This window comes from Hibiscus syriacus, unplaced genomic scaffold (assembly GCF_006381635.1).
Source record: "Hibiscus syriacus cultivar Baekdansim isolate YM2019G1 unplaced genomic scaffold, ASM638163v2 tig00110462_pilon, whole genome shotgun sequence".
NCBI classification, from domain to species: Eukaryota; Viridiplantae; Streptophyta; class Magnoliopsida; order Malvales; family Malvaceae; genus Hibiscus; species Hibiscus syriacus.
Window position 1 is genome coordinate 269,290 of NW_024062747.1, and position 15,470 is coordinate 284,759.

Genomic DNA, 15,470 nt, shown 5'->3' on the forward strand with positions numbered 1-15,470 from the left:
TACTCTTTTTCTTATTATATTTATCTTCATTATTTAATTTTTCTATTATTATTATATATTTTTCCCTCTCTCTCATATTTAGCTATTATATATATATGGAATTAATATTATTATATGTTTTTTTATTAATTTTACCTTATACGCTATTATTTTACATTTTTTATATACATATGGACATTTTATTTAATTCTTATCACTTTAAATTTGTATGTTATTTTATTTCACCTTTATTATGTTTTATTTATTTATTTATTCCTTTTTATTTTATTTGCACATATTTGATTATAGTTATTTATTTATTTTAGTTTTTTTTAGTTTTTTTTTATTACTATTATATATATCCTTTTTTTTATATCTTTATTATTATTACCATCATTTTTATATTCTATATTTTCCTCATCTTATTTGTTTTCCGTTTTACCTTAGGTGTTTTATTTGCATTCCTTATCTAATATATGTCCTGATCTTTTAAGGGTACAATTTAAGCAATCTAAGGTAAGTAATTTGGATCGTCATTTTACATTTTAATTTAAATTTACAACTTTCTTAATTAAAGACAACTGGAAATTACATAGTACCGAAAGGGCAGTTCAAGGGTGCTAATCCTTCTTTAGCTGTAACCGACTCCCGAATCCGACATATCTTTGGTAAGACGCAGATCAGGTAAGATAGAAGGTATCCGATTAACCTATTTATTCGTAAATAAATAATCAGTGGCGACTCCAATCCACATTTTTCAAGTCGAAGCCCAATTCCGGGGCTCAACCGAAAGACGGTTACGACACATATATCCATAAGTTTATTAAAAAACTAGTATTTTAACAATTATAGAGTTGAATTTATTAATATTCTATTTAGTATACATATAAATTAATAATACAACTCAAACCAATTAATTACCCTAAGACTTAAACTCGTAACTTGAATGATAAATAACTTGTACCTTTATAAGGAATTCCGTGAAAACCTCATTGATACATTTGTTACAAGTTTGACTTCATACAATAAGACATCACTTTTTAAAGATAATCATATGAAATAATCGAATTACTGAACCTTCGAAATTAAAAAAGAAAAACATAAATTTTGAATAATAAGATTGACAAATAATGGGCAAACCTTTCGAGATAATGTTCTGAAATAAATTAATTCACGAGCTAATGCACTCTCAAAATTAATTGCTCAAATAGGGTGAAATCCACAGTGTTGGCCGTAGGTCGCCATGCCTTCCGGGCGACCTACTAGGTCGTCATGTCTTCCCGGCGACCTACAAGAGATTGCATGTTCCATGCACGTCCCAACACGCTGGGCATCCGAGGCCATCCGAAAGCATCCGAGGCCATCCGAGGCCATCCGACCGAGCTATGCGAGGGCATCCGAGGTCAACCGAGCGAGCTATGCGAGGGAATCCGAGGGCAACCGAGCGAGGGTAGGTCGTCCGGAGTGCATGGCGACCTACCCTCGCTCGGTTGCCCTCGGATTCCCTCGCATAGCTCGCTCGGTTGCCCTCGCATAGCTCGCTCGGTTGCCCTCGCATAGCTCGTTCGGATGGCCTCGGTCGGATGGCCTCGGTCGGATGGCCTCGGTCGGATGACCTCGGTCGGATGAATGCCCAGCGTGTTGGGACGTGCATGGCACATGCAATCTCTTGTAGCTCGCCGGGAAGACATGGCGACCTATGGCCAACACTGTGGATTTCACCTTATTTGAGCAATTAATCTTGGGAGTGCTTTATCTCGTGAATTAATTTTTTCAGAACATTATCTCGAAAGTTTTGCCCGATGATTGAATGACCGTCCAACTAATACCATGAACCAAACCATTTCCCTTGAACTTTTGTGACATGATGGGCTAACTAAATGTAATGAAAGAAGGTAAAATTGTAATAATTTTCATCTAGTTTCTTCATTCCCAAACTATCAATATTTAATTGAGTCAGGGCAATTAATGATAACAATGAAATAATGAATTGATTAATCAATAATTAAAATGAGTTAGATTCGTTTGGAAGGAAATGATGGATACATATATAAAAATGGCTTATGGGACCTTTTGCAGTCTGGGCACGGAAAACCAGGACAGTTTTTGCCCACTCATATAAAAGAAAAATTTTGGGGCCGCAGTCAACGAAAAACTGTCTCCACCACCGCTTGTTTCGATTAAATTATAAAAATAATATCTTTTTAAATTATTTTTACTAAAATAATATCTAAAAAACCTTTAATTTATAAAATGAATCCTATAGGACGACGTCGCGTTTATGTGACAATATTTTTTTGACACTTTCTTATTTAAAGAAGCGTTCTTGTTTATGTGATAGGTATAGGATGACGTCAGTCAGAACGAATCTACGGGGCGGTGGAAGGGACAATTGTCCCCCCAACTTTAGCGGTTTAATTAGTTTTAGATCACTACTATTTTTTAAATCGTTAAAATCAAGCCCTTGCCCCTCTCAAAATTTATTGGTTTAATTGTATTTTAGTACCCATTTAGTTTTAAAATAAAATTTTGGTTTATAAATTTTCTGATTTAATTACTCTTTTAGACACTTCCATTTTAAAATTAGTGCAATTAGACCATAACTTCTTTAAATTTTATGATTTTTTCAATTTTAAAAATCATATTTATTTCAAATTTAAACAATTTATTTCCTCATCATTCAATCTTGGCTTCGTCCCTACGTTAGCATTTGGAGAAACAATTCAAGTGACCTACCGCACAAGTAAATAGGTTCCCTTGAGGAAGAGTCTTTCAAAAGGCATTGTCATATAAGCGCGCCTTTGTTGTATGTGGCAGAAATAGATACTATTATGTGAAACAAAGATTTTCTTTACTATTTCGATGGAAAAAAAATTAAGGGTGAACTACAAAAATGATAATTAAAGTTTGAGTAAGTGTTTGTTTTCCCTATTGAACTTCTAAAAGTTACAAAATAGTCACTAACGTTATCAATTTGTAACAAATTGGTCACTCACCGGTACCAGGTGCCACAGATCTAAGCATCAAAATTGCTGCCCCATAATCACCCTCAGTCATGGTGAAGAAGAAGAAGAAGAAGAAGGAAGTGAACATAGAATCTAAGGAGGAAGAAGAGAGCAAAAGTCCAATGACTCCATGGGAGCGGTTAACGTTCACACTTCTTCATCTTCACTCATTTCCTATTGCACTCAAACGGTCCAAGTATGCATTAATAGTCCAACTTAGTTTTTCGTCACCCACGCTAACAACATTTAACGACGAGTGACCAATTTGTAACTTTTGAAAGTTTAGTAGGAAAAACTAAAACTTACTCAAACTTTAGTGATCATTTGTGTGGTCTGCCCAAAAATTAAAATGATATTATTTTATTAATTTAACCTTTTATTTCAACCCTTTTTTAAAGTTTACTGTAGTGACGTTCATTGATATTAAATGTTGAGATGGTATGATTAATTTTTTTAAGGAATTTGATCATTTTTTTAAAATTTATGATTTTTTTTGGATAATCAATTTCATTAGCCAAGAAAACATAATTATGCTACAAAAAAAAACCAACTCATTACAACACATCATCCATCTAATAGCAAAGCATTACCAAAGAGAACAGATGCAACAAAGGCTAACAAGGAACAGAGAAAACAACATCACAATTATGAAATACCCCAGCTAACACAAAAGGAAATGTTCCTAGAGTCACTTCTGTTAATTGGCCAACCATCGAGTCGAATCTGGATATCAGTTTTAATGCTCAGCAGGATATCACTCATCGGCCTAAGCAATCCACCATACAGTCTGTTGTTCCTTTCTCTCCATATGTCATACACATAGCTTGTCAAAGCAAGCTTAAACACTCTCGTAAGAAGGGACTTTCCTTTAAGGCAGTGAGCAGCCCATGAAAGCTCGCCTTCCCAGTGGCTTACTCTTCGGACTTTTTAATAACATAAGACCGAGTCCAAGCCACCCACAAGGAACCCTCATCAACCAATAAGTTTCGAATCAACCTCATAGAATAAGCCATATTCCATCCTTGTATATCAATAACACCAAGGCCCCCTTCAGACTTTGGAAGACAGATCTGTCTCCAGCTCACCCTAGCTCCCTTAGCAGGAAGATCAGCACCCTTCTAGAAATACCGAGAGCATAACTGCTCAACTTTCTTGATTACCCCCCGAGGAAGCATAACTTGCCTACACCAATAATTAGTTAGGCTGAACAAAACATAACGCACTAACTGGAGCCTGCCAGCAAAACTCAAATGTTTATTTTCCCACAAGGTCAACCTAGCTCTGATTTTATCAATGAGACTAAGGCAGTCTCTCTCCGTGAGCTTCTTAGTCACCAAAGGAATTCCTAAGTAGCGAACAGGGAGTTTGCCTAATTTAAAACCAGTGCCCTCACTGATGGTAGTGCATTGAGCAGCATTTAACCCCACTACAAAAATCTCACTTTTGTTAATATTTAGCTTCAACCCAGACATGAGATAGAAAACTTCCAGAACAGCTTTGACACCACTAATAGAGTCAACAGAGGGCTTGCAAAAGATGAGGAGATCATCCGCAAAGCAAAGATGGGTTAAACCAATCCTTTTACACTTGAGATGATAATTGAAAATCCCCTTAAGAGCAGCCAGGTTCAATAGATTTGATAATACATTCATGGCAAGCACAAAGAGATAAGGTGAAAGGGGGTCACCTTGCCTAACACCACGAGCCCCCCTAATATAACCAACTAAACTGCCATTTATTACAATCGAATAGCTAGGCTTGGTAAAACAAGCAGAAATCCATCTAATAAATCTAGCAGGAAGGCCAAGAGTAGTGAGAACAACAACTAAGAAATCCCAATTGAGAGAATCAAACACTTTCTGTAGATCCAACTTCAAGGCACATCTAGGGGAAATGTTCTTTCTACTATAGCCCCTAATAACCTCTTGGGCAAGGAGGGTATTATCCACTATACTCCTACCTTTAACAAAAGCAGTTTGATTCTTTAAAACCATGCTAGGGAACACAGTAGACAATCGTCTCACTAAAATCCTTGTAATGGTCTTATATATCACTGTGCAGCATGATATAGGCCTGAAGTCCTTGACAAGGCTAGGATTTGGCACTTTAGGAACCAAGACTACAGCAGTGGCATTAAAGGCATGGAGAATAAAAGATATGTCAAAGCAATACCTGATAGCAGCAACAAAATCCACACCCACTATTGACCAAGCTTTCTTGAAGAAGAAGGGATTAAAGCCATCGGGCCCAGGAGATTTATCATTGCCTTGCCCCCAAATGGCTTCTTTAATTTCAGCATCAGAAACATCTCTGCACAGTTCACCGTCAGCGCCTGTAGGGAATGAGAAATTAAGAATACCCCTAATAGTAGAAATAGTGCTGCCCAAGACATTATCATCTACCAAACCCAGCTGATTCTGGAAAAATTTAATCACCTCAGCCGAAATACCATCAAAAGAGTCCAATCTATTCCCCGCTTGGTCATAGAGAACTCTGATTGTATTACTCTTTCTTCTGCTAGCCACTACTGAGTGGAAGAATTTCATCCCTTGGTCACCCTCCTTGATCCAATTGGCTTTAGCTTTTTGTTTGTAAAATAGTAACCCAGCCTCTTCAAGATTTTTTAGCTCCCTTTCTACTTGAAGTTCATTCTCAATGCTGCTGCCAGCAGAACCCCATTGAAGATTAGCAAGCTGAATACTAAGGAGTTCCTCTCGCTTCTGTTTCATCTTATTTGAAATGTCATTGAAATGAGCTTTATTTAAAGCCTTGAGAGAGCACTTCAACCTCTTCAATTTTTGGAACAAAACCTGAGCTGGATTTCCAACCATTGGTTGCTGCCAAGAATCTCTCACAATGTTTAAAAACCCCGGGTGCAAGGCCCAAAAGTTGAAAAATTTGAACGGCTTTGGCCTTGCAGTAGGGGTTGCCTTGTGGAGCCACACAAAGGCAGGGCAGTGATCCGAGTCCCCAGGGGCCTGAAACTCCACAACAGAATCTGGGAAAACATCGATCCACCTTGGGTTTATCATGACACGATCAAGCTTACAAGCCAAATAAGTATCCTGCTATTTATTTGACCAAGTGGAGCAAGGACCATTGTAAGGGTGATCAAAAATCCCCAAATTATCCACACAATTCCGGAATTCAGAACTGTCAACCAAAGTCGAGGAACTAACATAAACCGAGCTTTCCTCGACATTCAAGATGATGTTGAAGTCACCACCTATAAGCCATGGAAGATCTCCCACAGTACATTCCAGAGAGTTGAGTTGACTCCATAACTGCCTCCTACCATTTCCCTCATTCAAACCATAAACAACAGTAAGAATAAAAGTGTTACCCCCAATAGCACATCTAACATAAATACATTGGTCAAAAACAGAAACAACTGAGCAATCCATACATCTACGCCAGAGAACCCAAATTCGACCGTTGGCAGCATGATTATAATTACATCAAGCTTTCCAATCACTAAAATTTCGACTTAGAATAGTCAAAGAGCTATCAACCTTAACTCGAGTTTCCAATAAGCAGAGAACATCAATTTGGCAATTTGCAGCCCACCTCATCACTTTACCTTGCTTGCGAGGATTATAAAATCCTCGAACATTCCAGTAGCAAATTAACAAAAGAGATTTAGGGAAGAAGAGGCACAACCTCTATCCTCCAGCTTCATAACTTTCTCAACCTGCTCCTTCTTCTTTAATTTCAAATCCTGGACCAGTTTAGCCACCCTTAGCGAAACTGCTCGTTGCTTCTTACCCGAGTCCTCAACCGGCTGCAAATGTTCAGGATCAATGGAGGCCAGAATCTCAAATTTATTCTTGGAGCCCCCCATAGTAGTTTTACCTGTCCTACCTCTTCCACGCTTCAATGGGGGGTTGCTACCAGGAGGACCCTCCTTAGTGATCTGTTTAGTGCCATCTTTAGCTCCATCCCCTGAAGCAGCTTGAGCCTTGTCTAAACAAGTATCAACAACACCTTCAGAATTACATGGATCAATATGCTCAGTCTGAATGCTACCTCCAGGAGCTACTATAGGATTTTGCTTCTCAGCCTCAACTATACTATTATTTACAGTATCATCTAGTTTAGCTTCATGTACTGTTTGCTTTACCCTCCATTCTTGCTTCTTCCCCAGAGGGCAGAATTTAACAGAATGCCCAAATCTCTTACACTCCACACAAGATGAAGGCCTCCAAGGAACAACAACCTTAATTCGGGTAATAGAATCATCGCAAAGCAACACATCTATGTAATCTGGAATCTTAGAATTTACAGAAATTTCTATACAAACCCTAACAAACTCCAATCTCTCCCTAGAAGCTGTAATAGAGTCCATGTGAAGAGGCATACCAATTGCACTTGCAATGTAGCTTAAACCGCTCTTTGAAAATAATTCCAAGGGGACATTGAAGAGTTGAAACCAAATTGGCATGCGATCCAAATCGAAGTGCAGCTCCTTCAAATTCGGCTCCCACTTCCTAAGGAAAAGAGGCTTGTGTTGAATATGCCAGGGACCATTCTCTAAAACCCAGTCCCTGGCATACGAACCAGTAAAAGCAAAAACAAAAAGATTGGATCCCGTAATGCTCACCTTCACCAGAGCAGCCTTGTTCCACATCAGGTCAATCGTCTTCTGCAACAACCCAAAATTGGGAGTTGAGCCTATAAATTGCCCAACAAGAGCGTACCTCCATTCTAAGATCCCCTCTTCGAATATGTGCTTCGGAGGTTTCACAGTAAGCGAACCCTCAATCTCCATTAGAGGGAAGAAATCTAATTCTTGCTCATTGCCCGCCGCAAACAATTTTCTCCAATCAGTTGCAGATCCCGTAGAAATCGCCAACAAAACCCCCAAATCGCAAGCAGAATCAAAAGAAATTCAATCTAGTCGAGAAATCAGAAGGAAATGATGACTTGTCTTCAATCGCTGTTAGTCTTGCTAACATGCACCGAGAGAGAAAACTTTTTTATAAAATTTATGATTTTAAATTTGCGTGAGTTTTAAATTAAAATATTGTAAAACTTTAAGTAATAATGAGAATTTCTTAAAATTTTGAAGGGTCAAGTAATGATTTATAAAATATTTTAAACTTCAACAAAATTTCTCCAAATCTTGGGAGTTCTAGAGGTCCCTTATAGCATTTCATTATCATTCGCCTCTGGCTTAATGCATCTTTTGCCTCCAACGTTCGTTTGTTTTCTTATTTTGGTATATAATGTTTCTTAAAGAAACATTATCATACGTCTCTAGTTTAATCACATATCAAGTTTCTTAAATTTTATTTTATTTTTAATTTAATCTTTAAAAATTATTTAATACTAAATTAATCCTATGTATTTTAAAATTTTACAATTTAATTTAATATTTTTATAATGTTTTTATATTTAATACAGGTCATATATCTTCAATTGGTGTTGTTTATGTGGTATAATCCAACTGAGTTTATGTATAATATTTTTAAATATAATATTTATTCAAATTATATCAAATTATCTTAAATTTTAAAGAAAATCATAAATTTGTGTGCTTTGTCTGTCCCTTCAATATATGTCTTTATTCTTAATGATATATTAAAAATAATAATTAAATCTAGAAAGTTGATTATTAACATCACTTATAATTTTAAATTGAAATGTATACATGTCTCTCGTCTGTTAGGTAGAACTAAACATTCAAACATTTCCGGTTCTAAAATAATAATAATAAACATTCTAACATTTAATTAATAACTCACATGTAAACTAATATTTATAAAACATATTAAAACCAGTGTACCAGCTAAACACTATAGATGTGCATCCCCCAAAGTTTTATTTCGTGTTTTAAATTTTTTTAATACTTATTATAAATTTATAATTTCCTTATTTGTCAGTTTTAATATAAATATATTTGTAAGGTATTTATGTTATTTTTTTATTTTTATATCATAATAGGGATATATATAGGGGCGGATCAAAGCGGTAGCTGGAAAAGTTATCTTTCAAAAATTTCAAATTAATATATATTTTAGATATTTTATTTTTATTTTTAATTGATAATTTATTTTCGTCCCTTAAATTTTTATAATTTTACTAATTTCTATCATTTTAAAATTTCATCCCTTAAAATAAGATCCTACCTATGTTATTGATAAATGTACATTTATATTTGTGGTACACTACAAATATAAACCTAAATAAAATGTGGAGATATAAAGTTGAAAGTTGTAGGCATGTGAAAGAAGAGAGTGTTTGTGGGAATATTTGATATTATCAAAACTCCCTTGATGCCAGTGATAATGATTGAGAATGCTCGGAAACCCATGTAACAGCAATAAAGAGCCACATGTGTAAAACCTATTAAATGGTGGTGGATACATTCGGAAAATAATTTAAATAAAATATAAGAAAATTAGTGGTATAAAAAGGTTTTAAATTTTAATTGATGTAGATTTTTCCTCCAATTTTCATGGCCTATTAGTATTTTTAATTATTATATTTTAAAAAAATTAATATTCAATGCTTTTGTTTTCATTAATCTTTTTGATAAATATTTGAGTTAATTGCATCACATGTCCTCAAACTATGACCCTTGTTTTAGATTAGTCCCTAAACTTTTAAATATTCCAATTTCATTCCCAAACTACGACCCTCATTATAAATCAATCCACAAAGCTTTTGAACATTCCGATTTCATCCCAAACTATACATTTATACTAATCACATCCCTCGTTAATAAAATCGTTTGGCCAAGTTATATTATTATATGTTTGGGAAAAAAATTATGTTAAATTATGGGTGACACTAATTGCATATTTGGATGATTTTTGAGATGAAACTAGGATATTCAAAAGTTTTGGGACCAATTTAGAAAGATGGTCATAGTTTAGGGATGAAATTAGAATGTTCAAAAGCTTAAGGACTAGTATAGAATGAGAGTCATTATTTGAGGATGGAATTGGAATATTTAAAAGTTTAAGGACCAATTAGCTCTAAATATTTTATTGATTATATATATATGTTTAAAAAGTAATGAATGGAAGATTTGCTAAAAAGAAACTTCAAAGAAGAAAAAAGGGAGCGAAAATTCATTAAAAAGAAATAAAGTGAAAAAGGCAAAATGAAGAATCTCAAGGCATAAAGTAGTGATTATTGTAGGAGTAAAGTGGAAGCAAGTGAAATGAAAATCAAATCCTTTTCATCTTAGCTTTTCACAATAAACGTGACAATGCGCCTATGGTTCATGTCACGTCACGTCATGTCCTCTCTTTTGAATTTTGATTATTGTATATGTATGTGCATGTATATATAATATTGGGTCCTTTAAATCCCCAATTTTCTTTATAAAGTCGGGTCTTTCAGCTTTGTTATGGGACAAATTCAGAACCCTTGGTCCCTTTTATCTTCCTTTTGAAAATGATACTTTTTTCTTCTTTTTTAAAGTCATGAAAAAAGAAAAAAAAAAGAAATTATACTTCATGGATAATGAGTGAGACTAATGTTTACGTTGTAAAGATTGTTTAATTATTTTTTTATATTTAGTATAATAATTTCTAATGAACTAGAAAAATAAAATATCAATGAAATCTTTAGTTTAACTGACAACGTTGACATATAATATTTAACATTTAAAAGATTGTTGAATCATTAAGTGATTTTAACAGTAGAAAATAGTGTTATTTTTTATATAGGTCGCAAATTCGAATATCAAAGTTTGCAGGGTATGTATACATTATTAATAACTAAGAAAAATCTTTTGAATAAAGATTATATTATAATTATTTCATACCGTTAAAATAATTAAAATTAAGTAAAAAGATGAACCTTAAGTTGTACATAAATATAGTTTTTTTTCACACTAAAGATGGGCACATGAAATGGGATGGGGATAATGCCCACAATTTTGGTTGGTGGAATGGGGTAGTGGGGGCAGAACTCACAAGTAATGCCTAATGGTCAAGGAAAGGGTTGGATTCATCGATTTAGACAAAAACAAGGGGAAATGATAAATTGCAATCGATTAGAGCAATGTCCTTGTTTATAATTCCAAACATTTTCAGTAAGTGCTGAAATGTAATTTACTGACGTGCTTGTATCAGTTTGGAAATGTTTCATAATGAAAGTTAAAATGATGGTGGAGACTTGAAGGAGGAACTGTAATATCCTAGTTTGTGATCAAAATGTAAATTTTAAAAGTTTAGTGACTAAAATAGAGAAAAGTGTAGGGACCTAAATGGTAATTTTCTCAAAAAGAGTTTTTATTCCATAATTTGATAGTTTATTCTTGATAATGGGATTTTGTGGAAATCAGATTATTGATCTGAAATTTATGTTGCAAACTAGAAGGAGTTAAAGTCCCGTAAGAATTTGGTAATTCGTATCGAGTAGAAATTCCAGAAAAATTTGAAGGATGATAAGTTAGGATAAAAATATTATTTCCACATGTTAAAATGATGGAAAATAATATGGATAATTTGATTTGAGAATTTATTTTCATGTTCAATTTGGACCGTTAGATTTAAATGGCAAGATTGAAATTTTTAGAAAGTTGCTTGGTTAAATTGAAAAAGGGTAAAATATTTTGTCCATCATTGACTTTGGAAGATGATAAGGGTTATGTGCCTTGGTATTATGATAAATATCAAGTTTCATTAATTGTAAAATAAACATTTCACATTAAATGAATTTTTAATTCATTTAAACTTTAATATAAGGTTAAATTAACATAAAATTCATTAGAAATTTCATGAAAACTTAGCCATTTTTAGCTCCATGGCCATGTACCCCATTCAGAGATAAGAGAAAATTTATTTTCCAATTTTGAACAATTTCTTTTAGATTTTGAATCATGTCATGAAATAGTAAAATAAACATTTCACATTAAATGAATTTTTAATTCATTTAAGCTTTAATATAAGGTTAAATTAACATGAAATTCATTATAAATTTCATGAAAACTTAGCCATTTAGCTCCATGGTTGTGTACCCCATTTAGAGGTAAGAGAAATTTTATTTTTCAGTTTTGAGTAATGTCCTTTGGATTTTAGATCAAGCCGTGAAATAGAAAAGTGTTCTATTCGAAAAATGCTATCATTTGATAATATTATTGTTTGCTAATTTGGTTTGTGTTCAAAGATCCCAAATTCTAGGATTTATGGAATTGATGAAGGATTTTGATGTTTTTGAGGTTGTAGAATTAATTCCAAGCATGATTTATGATTAAAATCAACTATACATGCCTATATAAGCTATGGGTAATTTCAGCCTAACTCTAATCTTGGAGGAATATTATGTTATGATGAAATTTGATTATGAATTTGATGGTAGAGTTTGTATAAGGTTGATTCGAGATTTATTTCATGCTTGAATCGAATCAAAATCGAATAAAATCATGAAAACCTAGTTTTGAGTATATAAATAATTCGAACTTGGCCTTAAAGGATGAGGAAAATTTTGCAAAAATTATGTAAGTGTTGAAAATGATGTAGGAAGTATTCTATAAGCCTTAGAAAAATTTGGAGATCATTCTATAATTTTTGAAAAGTTTGGGGGCCAAATTGACAAATTTGGAAAAGTTGTGGATTGTTGTGTAATTGTTCAACTTTTGATGTACTATGCTGGAAATTAATGTTTGAGTGTTGAAATTGAAGTTGGGATGTGAAATTAGATTATTTTGGAAAGTTTGTAAAAGTTGAGGTTTAAATAAAAAAACATGGAAAGGTTGAGAATTTAAGTGAAAATGTTATGTGAAGTTGGGATAAAAAGGAACTTGAGTGGTCAATTAGAAGTATTAAGGTCAACATTTATGTTGTGACATGAAAATTGTATCGAATAAGCATCGGAAAAATTTGTTAGGAATTTATTTTCCAAAGTATGGCTATGTTAGTAAGATTCTAACATTTGGTTTGAATTTGTATATGTTTGGTTATGATGTTCATTTAGATTGAGTGCTTGAAATCAAGATCAAATATTATTAAATCTAAGGAGAAGCTTAAGGATGAAATGAGAAATTCTAAGAAATGTTGCAAGCTAAGGACACCAGGTGAGTGCAAATTTAATTTGTACTTATGTTGTCAAACAAACATTGGCTTGCGATAAGCCAGTGATGGAGTTACTATGGTAAGAAGTGACTCCTAATTGTTATGTGTTTTCTGGCGAATGCATGTATGTGCATTTGGTGAGCTAATAGAATTAGTGAACAAGTTGAAAATGAAATTTGGTGAAATCTGCTTAGAATTTATGTTCTGGACAATAAGTTTAGAAAATCACTATAAATTATACATAAATGATTAGAGGATAATTTTTATACCGTTGGATTCGTATATTAGTTTAATTTTGTTTAGAAAAAACAAAAATTGATTTTGAGGTGTATATAAAAAGATATTATTTTTAACCAATGATAGGTAATAAAACAGGGCAACAGATTCTGCTCAAAACAGATTATGTCAGTCAACTTTGAAAATTCATCATAAATTGTAAAAATTGAAACAGAAGGATTTCCTTATATATTTATATTCGTATTCGAGTTTAGTTTCAATTGGTTTAAACGGGATAATCTTTTAGTGAGTATATTAATACATAATAATATTTTTTTTCAAGTAGTGCAAACTGCCAGAAAATGAAACGGTGACATAAATTGGGATCGAACCAAATTGAAAACAAAATATTAAGTTAAAGCTTAGTGAGACTTATATTTTTACTTGCATATAAAGTGTCAAAGTGAGTTTAATGCATGCATGATAATATACATAGATGGTTATACATCATTGGGTAGGACTTGCGATAAGTCTATATTAATTATATTGCCATGATATTTATGGCATTTATCATATAATTGATATATTCTAAATATGTCAAAGGTGAGTATAGAATGCATTGATCACTATTTATTACATATGATGTTTATCATAAGTGTTATTTCAGGAATGAACTGTCCAAATGTTAAATGATATTGATATACTTTGCCATGGATGGATCAAATAAAAATAGACTATATGCCCAAGTATGATATTGAGGGTCAATGGTATTAATGGCATGCATAGAGTCTAGCAGCTGCAAATTTAGGTAGTACTAGAGTGTCTAGCGAAGGCACATAGTACATACCAGGTGGACAAGGTCTGACCTCAGCACTACGATGCATTATTAGGTGAGCAAGGCTCGACCTCAGCACTACGGTGCAATATTTGACTCCTATATCGGGTTCCTCATATAGTTATACTTTGGGCTATAGTTTATTGGTTAACAAATGATAAACATGTGAGTAAGCTGTTGAGCTTATGGAAAAATGACAATTATATTGGTAAGATATTTTATATCTGGTTTATATCATGTTAATATATGGTAACATGGTTGGAATACATGTAAAATGATCATCATGCATTGAATATTGACACTCATTACATTTATGTGTTGCATTGCCTAAACTATAATTGCCTCACTAAGTGTATACTTAGCGTGTGATGATTTCACGCGTTGGATAAAGGAAGAAAATGACTAAAGAGTTGAACTTGGCATCAATCACTAAGGAAATATTTACATGTAACAATGATGGCATTCTACTGTGTTCTAAAAGTTATAGCTGATATGTATCCGAGAATGAAATGTCTGCAATTTCTTAATATAGTTAGTATTAAATATAATCAATAGTATGAATAAATATTATGATATTAAACTATGCTTAAAAAATTAATTTAGGTTTTAAATCAAATGTATAACATCCCAAACTACGGGTTAGTGACTAAATTGTAAAATTTTAGAATTTGGTGATTAAAGTGAAATAGTTGAATAGTTCAATGACTTATCTGAAAATAGTTTATGAATTATTGATATTAATTATTAAAGAAGTGAAGGGCAAAATGGTCAATTAACATGAATTTTTTTTATTTCCCTTATATGATAAGGGAAACGCACGTGGAATCCATTTCTAAGAAATGAATTTCCACACAATTCTCTCTTCTTCTTCTTCTTCTTCTTCTTCCTTTCTTCTTCTCCACCGTGAACCAAGGGAGCAAAGGTGAGTTTTCTGATTTCTTGATTGTTTGTTGATTTTAAGTATGAGTTTTGATCCTTAAGTGATACTTAAGCTTAAGGAAAGCTTAAGTTATCTTAAAATCAAAAGATAAAGAAGTTATGAAGAATTAAAGAGAATGAGTTTTTAAGTTAATTTCCGGAAAAGAGTTGATAAGTTAAATTTGAAACTAAATTTGACTTGTCATCAACTTAATTAAGAGATATGAAGTGATATAATTGGATTTAGAACATGTTAAAAATTGGGTATGATTCTTGAAGTTCATAAAGAGGAGAGGATATTAAGGTTAAAGATGAGATAAATGGATATAAATGAGTTTAAGCATGTGTATGTGAGTTAAGGATATGAAAGGGGTTGAAATATGACACAATTAAGTTAGAAGGAAGTAATTTTTGTGCATAAATGAGAATTTTGGACTATTGTGCATCGGTACACATTCAACATGTACCGATGCATCAAGGGTAAATTTC

At 33.0% G+C, this 15,470-nt stretch overlaps 1 protein-coding gene across 1 annotated transcript; it reads right to left on the reverse strand.

Moving 5' to 3' along the window:
- Positions 1–6,609: 6,609 nt before the first annotated feature.
- Positions 6,610–7,752, reverse strand: LOC120126790. The gene has a single exon (XM_039144885.1). The coding sequence runs from the start codon at positions 7,750–7,752 to the stop codon at positions 6,610–6,612; it is 1,143 nt and encodes a 380-aa protein (XP_039000816.1).
- Between the last annotated feature and the right edge of the window lie 7,718 nt (positions 7,753–15,470).